The sequence below is a fragment of the Lissotriton helveticus genome, chromosome 11, assembly GCF_964261635.1.
Source record: "Lissotriton helveticus chromosome 11, aLisHel1.1, whole genome shotgun sequence".
NCBI classification, from domain to species: Eukaryota; Metazoa; Chordata; class Amphibia; order Caudata; family Salamandridae; genus Lissotriton; species Lissotriton helveticus.
This window is the reverse complement of record NC_136072.1, coordinates 663,894,776-663,914,171: the sequence shown is the minus strand read 5'-3', so window position 1 is coordinate 663,914,171 and position 19,396 is coordinate 663,894,776. Positions and strand designations below refer to the sequence as shown.

The 19,396-nt window shown below is 43.9% G+C and overlaps 1 protein-coding gene across 4 annotated transcripts in view; it reads left to right on the top strand.

The window, feature by feature from the left end:
* The window catches only part of LOC144791749 (disintegrin and metalloproteinase domain-containing protein 28-like), a 3,662,699-nt gene that overhangs the window by 3,357,030 nt on the left and 286,273 nt on the right, over nucleotides 1–19,396 (top strand). For all 4 annotated transcript variants that reach the window (XM_078666520.1, XM_078666519.1, XM_078666518.1 and 1 more), the window contains one exon: nucleotides 8,386–8,510. In XM_078666520.1, coding sequence (XP_078522646.1) covers nucleotides 8,386–8,507 — 122 coding nt within the window. In that variant the 3' untranslated portion in view covers nucleotides 8,508–8,510. The remainder of the gene's footprint in view (nucleotides 1–8,385; nucleotides 8,511–19,396) is intronic.

The following is a 19,396-nucleotide window of genomic DNA, read 5'->3' as shown; positions in this document are numbered from 1 at the left end:
CATCTCGACTCTGGATCTATGCAAAGGATATTGGCAAATACCCCTCCGGGAGCAAGACAAAAAGAAGACTGCCTTTTCTACCCCTGAGGGGTTGTACCAGTTCGTAGTCATGCCCTTTGGTCTACATGGCGCCCCAGCCACCTTTCAGCGCGCCATGAACCACGTATTGAGACCCCACACACAGTACGCCGGCGCCTATTTAGATGATATCATCATCTTTAGCGACAGCTGGCCACAACACCTGAATCATCTGTTTGATGTCGTCTCCTCCTTAGGTTCCTTTGGGTTCGCCATTACCCCGCCAAAACAACCCTGGCGGCAAAGACAGTTAAATACCTGGGGTACCTTCTGGGGGATGGCTTGATAAGACCCCAAGAGAGCAAAACAGTTGCAATCCGGTCCCTTCCCTTCCCCCAAACAAAGAAAGATCTTCGAGCCTTCCTAGGGCTTCTCGGGTATTACCGACGGTTTGTGCCAAACTTTTCTCAGAGAGCAGCAGCCCTCACGGACCTCCTAAAAAAATCAAGCCGATCCGAAGAGAAACTACGGAACCCCTCTCCCGAAGCCTGGCAAGCCTTCACGGACTTAAAGGAAGCCCTGACCTCGAGTCCTGTCTTGGTTCCCCCCGACTACTCCCTACCCTTTATCCTACAAACGGATGCCTCTGATCACGGGTTAGGGGCGGTGCTGTCCCAGAAAGATTCCCTGGGTAATGAAAGGCCTATCCTTTATGTCAGCCGCAAACTGTTTCCGCGTGAAAAACATTACGCCGTGGTGGAGAAGGAAGCCCTAGCCATCAAGTGGGCGGTGGACCATCTCCGATATTATCTGGAGGGCAGAGACTTCATTCTCTACACGGATCACGCCCCTCTAGAGTGGATGGCTCGGAACAAAGGTCAGAATGACCGAGTCCTCCGATGGTTCCTCTCCTTGCAGCCCTTCTGCTTCAAGACCAAACACAGGAAGGGATCAGAACAGGGCAACGCGGATTTCCTTTCGAGATACCCTTCCTCTCCCTCCCCTACTAGAGGGACTGCTAGGGAAAGGGGATGTGAGCCGACATCCCGACAACCCCAACCTGAATACCGCCCTACCCCAACCTTACCTCTTGCGCTACCCCCGGGACTGTGTCCCCGGCCTCAGAACGCCAGCATAAGGACCCGACTCGACACGCCAACAAGAGCCCAGAGAGTCACGCCCTTCTTTTCCCCACAGGGACCAACCAGAACATCGGGCCAGACGGACTTAAATCTCGCGGACCCCGGAAGCCCCACCCCTATGGCAGCGACAGCACAGGATAAAAGAGGGAACCAGGAAGTGAAAGTTGTCGGAGATTTGTGGCAGGAACCTCGGACTGGTGGTCGTGAAGGAGAAGGAGCAGGAGACGGAGAGCAGACGGGTGAAGCAGACGTGTGGAGCGAAGAGTGGTGGAGTCCACAGGAGGTGGCTGTAGAGCGGCCGTAACTCATCGGGAGAGTTACGGCGGACCGCGTGAGTGCCTTTAACCTCACTATTTTCTACTCGCTAGGAGTCCCCTGTAAAGTCCTTGTATAATATTCCCCTTCTCTTTAGTATCACGTCCCCTGCACTGTATGATAATTGTATAGTACTGCACTGTGTGCCCCGCCGTTTCCCTCACGCCCCGACCGAACACTCTTTCTTCTCCCCGCCCCGTACTCCTTCCTCCCGATACCTTCCTTTCCTCACTGTCTCTTTTCCGCTCCTTCCCCACACGCCCCGGGTGACGGTGACTGTTGCTGAGATCCTAAAACTAGGATAGGACTAACGGTCCCTTGTTTTCTCTTTTGCTCCCTGCCCTCCGTGGATACACCACGTCACCGGAACCGCCGTTGGAGCCGCCGAAGACCGCAAGCTGCAACGCAGACCTGGCGTGGATCCAGTACCCTGACGCCCTCCTTGTTTTCCCTGTGTTCTACTTCTGTGACACTGCAATAAATCCCTACTATAGCACACTACATACGGCCTCCTCGCTTGCTTTTCCGGCCCGCTGCACACCCCCTCTCACAGTAGGGCAGTCTCCGTGCTATGCCCAGCCCGAAATCCATTCTGCGTTCTGTCTAAGATGTTAGCCTGAAGAAGATGGTCCGAGAGGACAGAGTTGACATGCGCCTCCGCTACTTTAGCAGGCCACGGAAGAAGTGAAATTGGACGGTAATTCTCAGGCTTGCCACCGTCCAAAGATGGCTTCTTAAGAATAGGCATAACCACTGCCTGTTTCCACTTCAGTGGAACTACGCCAGATGTAAATGACGTGTTGATTAGAGAGCAAACCGTGCGATGCTAGATCTTTAAACAAAGCCGGCCGTAACGGATCAGCCGGTGACCCTGACTTCACCTGTTGGGCCATGCAAGTAAGGATAGCCAGAGAAATGTGTACAATTGATAATATCAACATCTATTGCCCTCCTAGTGCTATCAAGAACTACCTAGCTATCATTGAAGATCTGGAGCTGTATATCACTAACTTAGAGAATGAGCGTATTTACGCAAAAATCCTTTGTAATAAAAGAGACCAATCTCAAGCCCTAGTTATTTGTGGAGACTTCAACACTGGCACAGACTTAATGATGATGGATGTAGTTATTGCAATTGTATTTATATAGCTCTTACTACCCAGACGAGATGTCAAAGCACTTTTCAGCGAGTAGCACGTTATTCCAGAACCCAAAAGGATTACTGAAGGATTAATACAGGGAAATATGAGTTAATTTGAGTGGAGGACATGTTAGTCTGTTAGTTTGATTGAATAGGATAATGGGGGATAGAAGACTGAAGGGTCTAAAAAGAGTTATTTGAGAGATCATAATAGAAATATGAGATTTGAGATATGTAAAAGAAGAGATGGAGAAGGGAGGAGTCTCTAGAAAGGGATTAGGGAGAACATAATAGAAATAATGCGGTTTGCGATGAATCAAAAGAGGAAAACATGAGGGAAGAATTTAGAAAGGGTTGTTTTGAGATCATAATAGTACAAATGAGTTTTGGGGTGAGCCAAGGAGGGATAGAGGAAGAAAGAGTCTATGTGGGGTCTTTCTCATGTGGATGTTCTCAAAACAAGAACTTTTTGTGACTCCCTCAATAGGTCCGATTTACGGTCCCTGAATTGGCACACTGCATCCGACTGTCCTAGTCAATATACATTCAGAGCAAGGAATCAAGACTGCTTGATTGAGTACATATTCATGGTAATGGAATCCAGGTACATCATCAGTGACATGACCATTACCAGGCAGCTTGAAAGTGACCATGTTCACTTAGTGCCAACTTTAAATCTCCGATTGGAGCCCAACATGGGGCCAGCAGTTGCTGAAATCTACAGCTAAACTAAATCTTGGATCTAGGTAGGAAAAACATCATATAGCAGGTCGATCGCTCTGTCAACAAGTCAACAAATTACGCAATGATTAATCATTGGAAGCAAGAACCTAATGACCGCAAATTGATCCAACTGTTCCATTTAAACTGTCAACCTTCTTGAAAACCATGTGAAAGCTAGTGTTAGTTAATTACCATCGTTGCATCACCAGCTCGACCTCAAAGGCACTATATGCATCACTTGGTGCCTTAAACTAAAGTCCACTATAGCATAAGCTCAAGAAAGAACTCTGCATGTTGTGAATCATATTTTATGTTGCTCTGGAAGGAATATAAGTGGATGAATACATTAAAAAACGGAACTTGCATGTTAAAGCCTGGTCTAAACGTATAAAGGCAATTCACGGGAACAACACACAATTGTTTTGGAACTTAATTAGATGGAGCTGTGAAGGCGCCCTGAGAAATCTTGATTACAGCATTATGGCACAGACTTGGATTGACCACATTACTTACGCACAAATCCAACATGCAGTGGCTATCCAAATGAGGAGGGTGCCCGGGCTTTGGATTTTACCAAAGATCGTGTGCCGATCGACGCTGTAATGCCACCTGTGGTAACCTTTTGCATTACAAGTTTAAGAATTTGTGGGAACCAAAGTCTGCATTGCCATTCTGAGTCAAAAATGGTTGAAAGCACCTGGCCCTGATAAAATCCCATCTGACACCTACTGCAACAATCTAACCACCTGGGTCCCAATCCTTACTACTGCCTACAAGGCAAATTGGGAATGTGTGAAAGTCCCAGTTTCTTGGGGAGCCCTAGTCATTGATCCTCTGCATAAAAAAGGTCCCTGGAACTCTATAGGGAATTATCGCCCAATCTCTCTTTTGAATAGTGGGGGAAACATCTATGCCAAACTACTTCTAACTCGAATAGCGACTTAGGTCAAGGACAAAAATATTTTGTATCCATTTCAAGCCGGCTTTCGCAAGGTACATTCAAACAAGCAGCCAGCTTGTACTCCATCTATTTGAAACTCGCCTTTATAAAACATGTGTCTGTTTTCTTAATATTTATTGATCTTACAACAGCTTTTGATTCTGTGGAAAGGCCTGCCTTTTGACATCCTCCGGAGGAGCAGGGTGTTAACAACAAGCTTGTGCGTGCCATAAGGCTGCTTCACCAGAGTAAAACAGCAGTGTTGAGATTTGGCCCCCAGGGAGATTGCACTCAAAGCTTTGGCATAGGACTGTGTGATTGGTTTTTGCACTCAATTGCTAGCTTTAAATCTGATCGGGGGATAAAACACTAATCTTGCTATTCGCCACCACTGACGTTCTGTTAGCCAGCACTGAACTTTCTACGCACAAACTCCTCAAAGATTTTGAACAATATTCTTCCCCAAAAAAACCCTCAAAATAAAATTTTAAATACTAAACATATGCAGATAAATACTCAGTGCAGCTTGCAGAATTCCTTCAGAGTCTACAACCAGCTGCTAGAACAGTTAGGGGCATATTGGCAAGGGCAATTACGCCACTTTAGCGGCACTTTCTGCTGCTAAAGTGGCGTTATTTCTATCGCCCTATCAACAAGCTGTCGCTAACAGCTGTTAGCGACAGTTTACTGTCAATAGCGCCTGTTTCCGTACTGCTTTGCGTGTCAGCGATAAACATCGCTAATGAAATGCAAAGTGGGCGTTCCCGAAATCAAAGCGACTGCAAACAGTCGGTAACTCACATTCCCCCTATTACCGAGTCCCGCAGAGCGAAACAATAACTCGCGCTAACCAAGAATATCGCCTGAAAGTTACACCTGCTAAAATCCCTACTTAAGCATGCATATAATGGGAGGTGGCTGTATCATCAAGCATTTCGCCATATTCGCCAGGACATTCGCTGGTTTTTCAGCGATGTCTGGCCATTTTTCACGCTATCGCTGGAATATTTAACGCCATATCGCTATTCGTTGCTAATACAGCGTTAGCGTGGTGAAATATTCCAGCGATAGCCACAAATGTTATCATCCGTTTCAGAAGAGTTGTTGGGCGAAGAGCGATTAAGCCAGCACTATGATTCATTGCACCAAGCCAAAGAGCTTGCTTTGGGCTTATGTGGAGCTGAGATTTGGGGGTCCAGTAGGCAGCAGGCCTCCTGAAAATTGAAATCTTTTTCTATGCCATTTTTACAACTTAGTGCTGGGACCTCAATAGCAGCTCTCAAACCTAAGTTGGGCGTTCACCAACATAGAAACCATTGTTGCTCTAAAACACCTCTTGTTTTGGCACGGAATGTGGTCCAAACCGAGTTTATCAATCTACCACAAATCAACATGCGAACTTTGGGATAGCAGCCATTCATAAAAATTACTGTGGCTCAAACAAATTACAAATACCCTCAACAATCTTGGTTGCTATGAATAGTGGCCCAATTCTGAGACCATGAATTCTTCACTCCTTGATAGACCAAAGGCGAACTATTGGTTGTGGATTTCTGATCAGGACCATGGGAATTTGTTGCTTACCCTCCCGGGAAACAAATCTGCATTTGTATTTGAGAATTATATTGATTATATATTTCCACCAACAAAGAGAGTTCTGTTTATTAAATTCCCACTAGGATGCCTCTTTGTAAAGTCTTCTACACAGAACTGGTTGATCTCCAGAGGCACATCCACCTGCCCTTGCTGGCAAGGTGCAATCAGACTCTTACACGCTAAGCTCTTTTTCTTTGTCAGCAAGGAGATTTATTTGTCCTCTTTTTAAAAATTATGGCAACAGACATTCAAATGCTGTCATTCACATATGTTTAAGAGTGAACATTATTGCAATTTTTGACCCGGTATCTTAGTATATTTATGAAATTTGGAAATGTACTCTGCCTTGTATTAGACAACATAATTTGTGAGTTCTGAAGTACCTCAATTGAGAAACCATTGCTGTCATGTAACCTTCTTGCGCTGTTCACAAGATTGAATATTTGTTTATTCTGCTTCTATAGGAATGGGAGCACAACGTCACCCATGGAAATCCTAAGTGGTGCAACTGTTGTAGAAGTAGGTTGCAGCTCTTCTTCATAGCTTATGTTTTACTTTTACTCCATTAGCCTCATCGCTGCGGCGTGAATTCCGCCGCAGTGCTGAGATTCCAATCGCGGGCGTGGTCATGACGGCTCCCGGCCATCATCAGCACACGCCCACCGTGACTCATGACGGCCGGAAGCCATCATGAGCATGGAAGAGGTTAAAATTCTACTCATTTTCATGAGCCTGGGTGTGATAATTTGTGTTCTCTCCCGAAAATGACATGCCCTAAACAGCTAAGGTCTGCAGTTGAGGTTCCAGCAATCTGTCTGAAACTACAAAGTTAGCACCATCCCAAAGGTGAAAAAGCTGAAACATGTTCTACTTTTCAGAGGTTAAAAATTAGAGCAAGAAAATAATTTTTTTAGGAAGTAAAATACTCAAATAACCAATGCCATTTCTTTGGGGTCGATTCCGATCCGGTAAAATCACCGTCCGTATGACTCGCATCCGGAGCCGTTTCCGTACGACTCGTACAGACACCGTACGACCCGACGAGTACGATCCCGCCTGGGGTACCAGGACACGAGTCGTACGGTCCACGTCAGGTAAGGTCGATTCGTACGGAAAAGCGCACATTCACATACACACCGTACGGCGCGTACACCCCATGATCGCAGGGGTATGCACCGTACCCCTGCGATCATGGGGGGTACGTGCCCTACACCCAGCATACATGGGGTACGGCACGTACACCCAGCGTACATGGGGTACGGCGCGTACCCCATGTACGGTGGGTGTACGGCACGTACCCCTGCGATCATGGGGTGTACGCGATGTACCCGGGCGGGCCGTTCCGTACCTGTTTCGGGGCGAACTCTGCTTTTACGGCTGTTTTCAGCTCCCATAGGAAAAGGGTTGTACGGTGCGTACCCAACACCAATCGTACTTGCGGGTCGGAAAAATCGGCCACGAACCGTACAGATGTCGCGTACAGCGGGTTCCGAGGGAAAGTCGTACGGAGATTAGAGTCGTACGGTGTCTTGTACGACTCGTACGGAGTACGGCTCCTGGTACGGATCGTACTTCGTCGTTCGTACGGGGGACGTTGCAGGGTACGATTCGTACGGGAAAAACGCTCCGAACGGCAATTCGGAGCGCTTTTTACCGGATCGGAATCGTCCCCCTTTGTGTTTGTTAATGTTCTGTGGATCCTGAAAGTAGGCATGGGGAAGAGTTCTGTTTTAAGGTCAGTAGACTGCATCTGTGTACATCTGATATGCAAACCAAGATTTTAAGGTATCGCAATGCATTGTTTGTCCCTCTGAATGACTGTTTATATAACAGTTTTTATGACTCTATTTATTGACTTTCTGCATATAAGAACATGCACATTTGTATATAGAACTATTGTCGTGACTCGTGAAGTATCCACTATCCCAGCAATATAATATACATATCTATCCTCTTGACCCACTCGAGACTGCTCAGCCTGTCGCAGAGCCACTTGTTTCTTCTTTTTCATAAATAAACCCCCTATCTGGGAGTTGTTTTTTTGAAAAACAAACATTTATGAAAAGTCTATCAAAACTAATGGCGGCCATCCACCAAGATTTTTCTTACTTTAAAATTAACCACCATGACAGTGGTTCCTTTCAATGTGCAGAGATGTCCATTGGTCTGGATAGTCCATCAGACCTCAAACCAGGCACTTGAGGCACTATATAAACCTGCAGATGGAATATTCCATCAAACGGTCATGGATATCCTGTCCGCCATATTACAAGTGCCATAAGATATAATGCACTTGCAATACGACCTACGAGATATCTCTCATATTTTGACAGAGTATCCCATCAGCCAAACTCTAAATAAGGCCCTTAATCTACATTGTGGATTCCAGAATGCTTAATGGGGTTGTTAAAGTTAACCCTTTAAACTCCAATTAACTGTGCTATAAAACACAAATATGTGCAAAGGTTTCATATCTCGTTTTTTTAATTATCTTATATTTTTTATTACAGAGGCTGCTATTGCTAACGATTCGCTGCTTATAGGTTTTGGCATTGCTATTCCACTGGCGATCATCATAATCATTGTGATAGTAATTAAAAGGAAATCAATCCGCGCATGTTTTAAAAAGTAAAGGGTATGTGCTTTTTGGTCCCATATGTATTTGATATTTGAAAAAAAATGTTATATAGAAATATTGTCGTCCCATATTGAATAATGTGAAGAAAAGTCTCTTACCACTGATGTTTTCTGATGACTTTTCGAGCAGTACTTCAATATTAAAAGGAAATCAATCCGCGCATGTTTTAAAAAGTAAAGGGTATGTGCTTTTTGGTCCCATATGTATTTGATATTTGAAAAAAAATGTTATATAGAAATATTGTCGTCCCATATTGAATAATGTGAAGAAAAGTCTCTTACCACTGATGTTTTCTGATGACTTTTCGAGCAGTACTTCAATATTCAAAATTCCCCCTCCCCCCGTCTGGCCAACCCTGCTTCTTTCACCTTGTTTTCCAGATGTCTGACCAGAGGAGGCAAAATATCTCCCTTTGAGTGATTTGCTCTTTTAGTTAACTGCCTGCTTATTGAATTTCTATTTTCTCAACTAGAAAAGCAAAAATACAACAGTATAGATCCAAGCTGTGCTACTTATAGGGCCTTTCAGAAAAGCATTTTGAAGTATCCAGGACTCTTTTATGTACTCTTACATGCCTTTTTGAATTCTCCACCAAAACCTCATTATACTAAAAAAAGACAGTCACCTGAAAAGATCTTTACCATCTGATGTCCACCAGAGGCACCTTTAACTCTGTATTAGTTAATAGATAAAAAATCGCCACTAGCTAAGCTCGGAAGTGCAAGGTCCACAGCACTGGCAGCAAGGCACACACGCTGCTCGTCAGTGCCCACAGGGGAAAATAACAGATTTAAGACGATCAGTTTAAAAGGCAGACAACAGTCCATTAGATATGGAGACAGGGAAAATCCAAGCTATTCAGATAATATTATAGAGACTTGTATACAAACACCCTAGAATATAAAATGCCCGACCAATCATGGAGGAAAGTTTAACATCTATTAAAGACATGGATTACGCATTCTAATGCTCCACATCAAAAAACCAGAAAAAGCAATCCTTCAATCCTAGTACAATATACCACATATAGCAGTCCTCAAGAAAAAGCACTTCCTTCTTCTTTGTGCCTACACCTAAAATACAGAACATCCTTGGCTTTCCATTGACAATCTTGCTCCTGATGCATTCCTATTAGAAAGACAATTTAGAGGAGTTTAAGTATTCTTCCTTCCACCTTTCTATACATTCACATCTTTGGACTGTTATTATAATTTTTGTAGTTTTTTTTGTCTACGTTACAGTATGCATTAACAATGCCAGAATAAAATATCCTTCTAACCAACTGTGTTATTTTCCTTTATATATCTTGGGCTAGTTGCTCTTTCCCTGCAACAAAATTCTTGCCTTTGTCCTTAATAGAATTGACATTTTCCTTCAAGTTAGTAACTTGTACATTCTATGTTAGAATCGCAGACTCAAATTATGCAAGTTTAAAGTGTAATGAATACCATACATGCCACCTCATCACTGGTTTGAAATAGAACTTCTTAAATGTTGAATCTGTGAACCATTTGTACACATTCAACATGTAGTCCAGCCGTCACCCTAATGAGGCTTTTTAGTCCATGGATTCTCTTACAGAGTGTGCCCCAAGTCTGGAAATATCCATTCCTGCTTCACATATTACACAACAAACCCATCTTTAAGGGTGGGCGGAGCTGGCACAGTGCCTCCAAGCCTTCTTCATGGAGTTTGAAGAAAACTCTGTGGAGCTTCGCTTCGCTCTGCTCCCTCTACCCATCCAAATTATTTTAAATTTAAAAAAGAAGAAACTTACCTGCTGGCTGCTGCCTCCCATGCCTGGCAGGTTTCCTTCCTGCTCCTCGCGTCCTTCTTAAATGAAAAAACTCCCATGTTGTACGTCTAGAGCATGCACAAGACATACAATGTAGGAATTGTTTCATTGAAGAAGGGCACGAGAGGCAGGAGGGAGAGCGGCCAGGCAGGGGAGGCGGCAGCTATGCAGGTAAGTGCCTTCTCTTTTACATTTTAAATAATTTGGGAGGGTGGAGGGGCTGGCTGCCTCCGCTCCACCACGGAGTCAGAGTTTTGCCTATCTCCGCATTTGCAATGAAGCGCGGAGTAGGCAATTCTCCGCAAACTCCACTGGCGGAGCGGAGTTACCCACCCAGGGTTACCCATGTTGCGATCTTCTGAGATGATACTGTCTGCAAGCCTTCTTAACAAATAAAGATAAGAAACTGTCTTGTCCCAATCAGACTGACCTCCTCCGTCTTTGCTTGCTAGGCTCTATTACATCTGACCACACATGAGTTTGTGCTATCTAGAACACCAGATAGGACATGGTCCTGGTATTGGGCTTAATTATCCTTCAAACTGTAAACAATACTACTTCTGGGTCTAAATGGGCCAGGGTAAATACCAGTGCAAATATCACCCTAACCACACACTTATAACATCAGGTGGTACTATGCTTAAGGAAAAGGATAGATTAGAGAGTTTTGATGGATTCCATATATGATTAATGTATTGATGGTTTGAATGCTAAATTGGACCAATCTGTGCTTGCTTAGTTACTATAGAATCAGCATTAACAAAGCATGTGAGGCCAGTCCCCAGCATGGGTTTACAAGGGCTGACACTACACCCAATTCCACCTACTAATGCGATGAACTCATATGCCACGTGTAAGGAGCTAGAAGGGAGTGCTACAGAGTGTCAAGCGAACAGGCAAATAATGTGCACATTAAGCCCCAAAATTGACAGGCCTCTAATGAGAGGTTTACATATGACACAGTACCTGGTATCTTAACCAGGGCAAGGGGAGTAGTGGGGGAGCAATTACATCCTGCCTGGAAGGGTCAGCTTGAAGTCACACCTGATAATGGAGCGGCAAGTATTAGTTTAAGCAACACTATCACACCTAATTGGCCACCAGAAGCTACCCCTTATGTTATAGTTCTGGGAAACATCCCCTCCCTCAAGGTTGGTTCTACTGAAAGTTTTAGTCAACTAAAGAAGAAGCCTATGCATGGGTTAGATTCTAACACAACATTGGGGGTTCATGTTGGAGGCTGGACCAATTTGGTCCAAAGAGTACATTGGATAGGCAAGTAGGCTAAATCCATGGATGGAGATTGTATTAGATTAAACTTTAACAGGCCATCAGTGGCAGGGAGAATCCTTACCTCACTTAGACATCCAGGTGTAAATCAATCTTCCAACCCCTTTCGGACTTGTCACGTTTGGTCGAAGATAGCAGGAGGAAACACTGTAGAATGCACCTTTATATGTGAGAATGCATGGCATAACACTACTTCTCCCATATGCATCGAATGGAGAGCTGCAGTTCTACCTCTTTTTCTTTCAGTATACAATCACCGCCTACTGGATAACCGGTGCTTGTCACCTGTGACCAACACCCGGAAGGCTGGTTCAGTCCCGCTGGTTGCTTATTTACCTGATCTCCACTGAAACACGCCGGTACCGCACATTTACTTTGGAAGTCTTTCCAGTGATCCATGTGGATTTCCTCATAGGTATCGGAGGAGTGCCTCGAGTGAGCTAAATACTTTCTAATTCCCTGTTGCAGGATGTCTTGAGCTTAGTTTCTTTGCGAAGCATTGGTGCATGCTCCTAAGAACATGTTATTGAAACCACGCTTTTTTTTCTTTTCTTTATTTTTGCCTTTTGTGCCCTTTTTTCATACAAGGATAAGTGTGGCAGTTATAACTGTAAGTGCATTCACATATTGTATAGTTGTATGTTGCAGGTACTTAGGGTGGTGTTTCATGTGTATGTGTTGTGTCTCACTTACAGGGAATACGGGGCTACCATAGGAATTAAGCCTACTACTCCAGAACAGTTCCCCATTGAGTGTTTTTGCTGCTGCACCTTTATTGTTTTGTTTGTCCCTTTTTTCCCTTTCCCCTACTGTGGTGTGTCCTGCAGAGTGGGCATATCATACTCACAGGTGATTCCATACAAGGGGAAAGGGTTATCTGGCATCTTCGGGCCACCCCCCTTGGTCCTGCTGAAAGGTATTGTAGTAACTGTTATCCGCATCCCTGAAGGCCATATACTGAAAGATTAAGGTACTGGGGAAAAAGACTGTAAAAAGAACACTGAAAATCGCCAGGTGTTAATGTGGACATATCAGTGGAACCTGTTTCAATTAGATTGGTTTTAATTGCCCCAAGCACAACAGGAAGAGGGAAGGAATAATCTATATTGTGAACTGTAAACTATGGCTACTAAACCTAAAACTCGCTCGACAAAGAGCAAATTAGGAACCCCCCTTAAACCAAAAAACTCTGGCCCAGAGCCTAGTGATGTACCAGCCCAAAAAGCCAATCCGACGGTCATTGACCTAATGTTACGCAAGGTTGCAGGGGATATAGAGCGTGCAGAGAGACGTATATCAATGACCCTAACCTCTCTGCCATTGACTCCTATACAAACTGAGGATCTAAGCCCCGCTGACACGTCAGATGTAGGCAGCCGGGAAATTTCATTAGACGCAGTCCCTTGTGCCCAATTAGCATTAGAGGAAGAAGCATCTATAAATATAGACACAAACATAACACCTAAACTATTAACTAAAAAGCGTCAAAACAAGAACCGGCAAACAAGGACCAGGAAAAAGACTAATAAGGGTAGCAAGCCAAAAGACATAGAGGATGAAGTCCTAATAATAGAACCTAAAGTCCCCCCAATCCCCCCGAGGTGGCTTGATTCCATAATTCTAGATCTGCAAAAGCACCTGGAGGCATTTATAACTAGTCAAATTAAACCACTAGTGAGTAAAATAGATAAAATAGCTAACGAATTGCAGAGACAGGGCAAGGCAAGGGAAACCCCAATAGTCAAACATTTAGATAAGGTGGTACTAACAAACAATCTCCCAGTCCAACAACCCTTAGCACCAAATAACTGTTTAAGCTATGACCAATGCACCATCGCCCAGGTGCATGTTGCGCCCGAAGGGGTAATTGAAGACGAGGGGGGGAGAACAAACATACATGGAAACATGGATAGAAACAAAATTCAAAGACAGGGTCTAGGAGTGCTAAGGCAGCCAGATAACACCACCACCCCACATCAGAAAAATAACCAGCAACTAAATAGTGAGCAAAATGCTAGAGCTCAAGGTCCCCTTTCATGCGTAAACCTACCCCCGGAAGCAAGCCCCTTTGTCGTCATTTTCACTGGGGTACCCGGGCTCAGACGAGGGCAGAGAGAAACCTATATCGAACTCAAACAAAAGGTCACTACCTGGCTAAATATCCATAGACCCTTGCAGGGAGGGAGAGGGGAGGAAATTTTACATCTAAGAGGGGCACATTGGGTGGGAACCAGAAGGAAAGAAATAGAGGGAAGTTGCATTATTGCCAACTTCAGGGACCCGAATCTAGTGGATTATATATTAGCTAATGACAACAGAAACACCACTAGCACGATAAGGACCATGCCACTAGCATATTTTTACCCCAGGAAATTGGTTACACACCAATTAAATTTCCAACAGCCAGGAAGAAGTAGATTTACAGATGGACACGGTCCAAGGCCCATGGAGTATGGCATCCAACCCATAGCACACCAGGGCGGCCCCCAGTGGACAAATAGATATAGTCCCTTACAGTCCCTGGACGAAAACGAATGACTAGGGTCAGGAGATGAGGATAAGGGAGAAAAGACTAGAATGCATGATAGAGGGGTGGTAGCGGAGGAAAGTGAATACAGGCAAAATACTTTCGAATACTTAAATAATAAAGCTAAAGAAAAAGCGAAGGCTGGGATAGAGAGGCGAACTGGCTTATGCCCATCCGTGTTGGATATGAGCAGGGGGGAAGCGCGGACAGGAAAGCTGAATATTATGTCATGGAACATAGCGGGCTTATCAGGTAAATTTGATAATCCCGACTGGAGGAATGAACTCCAGGGATTCCATATTTTGGCGTTTCAGGAGACATGGGCAGTCAGTTCTGCACCATATCAAATAGAGGGCTACAAGTGCTTTTTTGTGCCTGCACAAGAAGGTAGAGTAGGAAGAGCGAGAGGAGGGCTGGCGCTCTACATCGATCTAACTCTAGAAGGCAGATGGATTGTACCAACCTGGACGTCACACACCCTGCAATCTGTAATATTTCAGAGAAGAGGGCTGAGGTTACAGCTGTTTAATGTTTACAACTCAAGACCCATAAATGGGAAGAATGCCGCACTATGTGAGCTAGATGATAGACTCATGCAAGAGGCAGAGCTGAAGAAAGGGGGGGAGGGTACCAATGACATTAGTAATGGGCGATTTTAATTGTCACCTCTGCCCAAATTTGCCCCCGGACCTTCTAGACTGGGATACCTGCCCTCTTAATGATGGGCCACATTTGGAACACAATCAGGAGGGCATACAATTAAATACAATAATAGAAGCCCACTCACTAGCACACACTATCGACTTAATAGTCCCGGAGGTAGAGGGCACATATGTTCCAACGTTCAAAGGAAGAGGGAGCTCCACTATTATAGACTATATATTGATATCCTCCTTTGCCAAAAATAGAATTGCCAAGGTCAAAACTAAATGGAGCACCTTTAGAGACCATAACCCCCTTGTTATGGAAATTATACACACTTGCGGGGGGGCAAATTCAAAGTGGGGGACACTAGCCTCCAACCAATAGACCAGGGGAGGCGACTAAAGTGGTCAAGGATAAATCCCCACGAGTTCTACAAAACATTAGTCCAAAAAGGAAGAAAACAGGTAGAAGACTGTCTGGACCCCCTAAAAGAAGGATTAGAATTAGTGGAGTCATATGCATCCCTGACAAGTCTAGTGGATAAAATGTTGGAAGCCAAAGGGCCGAGGAAGGATTCCAAGAACCCACGGTGGTTCAATAAGAGCTGCTCCAAAGCCTTAAGGGACCTAAAAGCTTGCCTCAAAATCAAACCAAGGAATAAGACAGAAGTGGCTAATTGTAGATCAAACTATAGAACCAAAGTGAAAGAGAGGAAGAAGGTGCTACAAGCAGAAGTTTGGGCAGACTTGAGAGAGGCGGGAGAAAACAGGGACTTTGCAGAATTCTGGAGAATAGTAAATAGGCCCTGTTTTAATGATAACTCCGCCCTGGTGATTAGTAGCAACATCCTCCCAGATCAATGGGTCAACCACTTCCAAGGCCTATACAACAAGTCAAAACTAGAAATTCAGGAGGGTGAGTGGCAGGGCACCCGGTGTGGTAAAATAATCTTCTCACTAGAGGAGATAACAAAAGCGATCAGCAGGTTGACTCCTAATAAGGCCCCTGGTCCAGATGGTACCCCACCGGATCTATATAGAAGTAATATAGACCTATGGGCCCCGATCCTAACCAGGGTCTTAAATGCGGCCATTAAATCAGGGCTACCACGCTCCTGGTCCACTGCACTGATCGTACTGATTTTCAGGAAAGGGACCAGGAATGATCCTAAATGCTACAGGCCGATCTTGCTCATAGATGTTTCTGCCAAAATTTTGGGTCGAGTGATTTTAAATCGGCTCATGGTGTGGACCGAGGAACATCAAACTTTAGCTGACATACAGTACGGGTTCAGAGCTGGCAAATTGACCAGTGACCAGTGCCTAAATTTGTATCTTTTAACAGCCAAATATACAAAAGCCAGTAAGGGCACGGTCTATATGGCATTCATGGACCTGGCCGCGGCCTTTGACAATGTCAATAGGACTAAACTGTGGTCCATGATGCATAAGCTAGGTATTGAAGAGGGGTTGATAAATATCTTGAAAGAGCTGCATTGGAACACTACTGCCAGGGTCCGTTTTAGCCCAGAGGGGGGGCGAACTGACCAATTCCTATGCTCAGGAGGAGTAAGGCATGGGTGCATACTAGCCCCTTTTCTCTTTTCACTCTATATTAATGCCTTAGAGAGTGCCCTCACCACCCTAGAAGTGGATTGCCCCAAAGTAGGACCGCGTCAAATCCCAGTACTATTGTACACGGATGACGCGGTCCTGCTGGCCTGGACCCCGAGGGCTTTACAACTTTTGGTGGACGGATTTGTTAAATTTATGGCTGACTTGAACCTATCTGTCAATTTAAATAAATCCTTTGCCATGGTGGCTGGCAAAAAAAACGCCAATAAGTGTGTGTTTAAGATAGGGTCACATACCTTGGGTAAAGTAAAGACTTTCCCCTACCTGGGTCTGCTATTTGATGGTGACATTCAGTTTAGCCAGCTGCTCGAGGAACATTGTACCAAGCTTGTCTCCTCGAATGGTGCCATATCAAGCTTTGCCCGTAGGTTGGGGCGCTGGTGTCCAGAACAGATAATGGCATTATATGGATCTATCAGTACAGCAAAGGCCTTGTATGGTGCTGCGGTATGGGGTTTCAGGGACTGCAAGCAACTTCAACAACAGGAAGATACATTTTTCCGCAGAATCCTGAAAATCCCACATACCATCCCTGCCGAAATTGCCCATGCCGAACTGGGGATGCCGTACATTTCAGACAATGCTAAGCTAAGGCCAATCATGGCATGGACTAGAATCTGGACCAACCCGGAGGCATCCCTGAGCAGGGAAATTGTGTCAGACTGCTTGCAGAGAGACAAGGGGCTACAAATCCCTTGGCTAAAATACGTGAAAGATTCTTTAGTGAATATTGACCAGTGCCAACTTTTTAATGATCCATCTTCGATTTCAAATAGTTGTAAACTAAAGGTGAAAAAATTGCTCTTAGTAAAATTTGAATCTGACAGAAGAGGCCTTGGCTCTGTAAAGAAATCAATAGCAGCTCACGACCTTGTAAGAAATGGGGTGGGAATGGAATCATATCTGTTTCTGATGTATAGCCAAAATGATCGATTTTTAATGTGCCGTTTTAGGCTCAATTGGTTACCAAACATTTTAGCTTATCCTGCTGGTTTTACGGTAAGAATTGAGCAGAAGTGTGCCTGCGGCTGCGACAATAGGTCTCCGCAGGACACCCTTCATTTTGTACTTTTATGTTCATTTTATAGAAACCCTAGACGTTTGTTTTTGGTAGACATTCTTAGGAAACAGAAATTTCGCCATGCAAGAGCTGCACTGTTGTTCCTACAAAAAGCTAGTGATACCCATACTTTATGTGCCATTTTAAGTTTTTTTAAAGTAGCCGTAAGATTGAGGAACACAAGAAATTAATTTATCTTTGTAAATAATCAGACTCTCTCTATGAATTATACCCTCTCCTTTTTAAAGTTTTCTTTTTATTACTAAAAGTTCAGGAATGATATATAATGAAATTGTATTATGTAATGTGTTTTTATGAGGAATTTTTATTCTTCGAAATAAAGATTTACTGAACTGAACTGAGTGGAAAACTTAGAGTTGAGAAATGAGATGGGCACCATGAGGAGAGAAGTAGGAGGTCTGTCCCAAACCACTCCTACGGGTTCAAGGGGGCCTCTTACATTAAGAACTGGACCCTACCACCACCACCCACATCTCAAGACACAGACACAGGGCATAGGGCTCAGTTCCAGGGAGAGGGAGCAGGTCCTTCCGCCATTCAAGTGATACAGCCCGTGCAGTTGCCTCGTGCCCCTCCCAAGAGATTCTTTGGGGATACCAAGAAGTTTGGGATTTTTCTGGGTCAGTGTAAACTGCACTTCATGTGCAAACCTGCGGTATTTCCTAACTACCAGTAAGTAAGTAAGTAAGTAAGTCAATTTTTATTTGCATAGTTAATTAAAACCATTGCAATCCCTCATTTAAAACATTTTCTACATACAATACATTTTTCACCTCAACCATAAAATTACATCAATTAAAAAAAATATATATATATACATATATATACATATATATATATATATATATATATATATATATATATATATATATATATATATATATATATATATATATATATATATATAATATATATATATTCCATTTTACATTTCCTATTTAAATTCTTAGAGTTAATATATTTTACAAAATTTGTTAAATAAGATTCAATTTAGTTTTAATGTCCTCTGAGGGCTTAGCGAGGGTTCGAGTTCCAACTTTCTCATTTCCACCACCTTCAAAAATGTAATATTTTTTAGGCAACGTTAATAGTTCAGCTGAGTTTGATAAACTCTAAAAGCATAATGAAGGGTCAAGTTTCTGCATCCTTTTTTCTACCTCCTTCATAAACTTCACCAAGCTACAGTTCAACTGCGGGTCATTTGGTGCAAAACAGGCAAGGACTGCATGTCTTCGTGAGCGTATTCCTCGCTGGTTAAATTGGAATTTCAGCAACCGTTTCCTTTCCTCCACCAATTTGTCGCAAGAGCACAACAAGTGTGGCATGTCCTCAGGCGCCATGCCACATAACCGACAAAGGGATCCGCCCTTATCCCTAAGCCAGTGAGGGAGATGACATATGCAAGGTAACAGGCCCAATCTATACTTTAAAAACTTCAATTTTGTGGTTCTTGAGTACCCGAGGTCAAGGTAGCTCTGAAGACCTTGTTTAGAGTAGGAGTTTAGGATTATCCACCCATGTGACCTTTTAGTAACACACACTTTATCTTCAATCCACGAGAGGTATTTTATTGTTTTCTTTACCAATCTTTTGATCGTGATATGATTGGTAGGGGTATTCCACAGCTCCTGTAGCCCTAGATTTGCCAGGCTGTTTTTTAAATACTTAGCGGATGGCGAGGCTGGATTTCGCTCTAGTTCTGACCATAAGTAGCTGTTTAAGGTGCCCTTTTCCCCCTTCCGGACTTTGTCCCACGTATTTATTAAGGCCCCCTGTCTTGCTAGAGACTGCTTCTGGCCGCCAACCTCTAGCCTAATTTGAGCCGGGGAAGTTGTTTTTGGCAAGCTGAAGATAATCCTATATGCGGCTGCTACAGTTTTATCCAGAGTCGCTGCATCTCTTCCTCTCTGT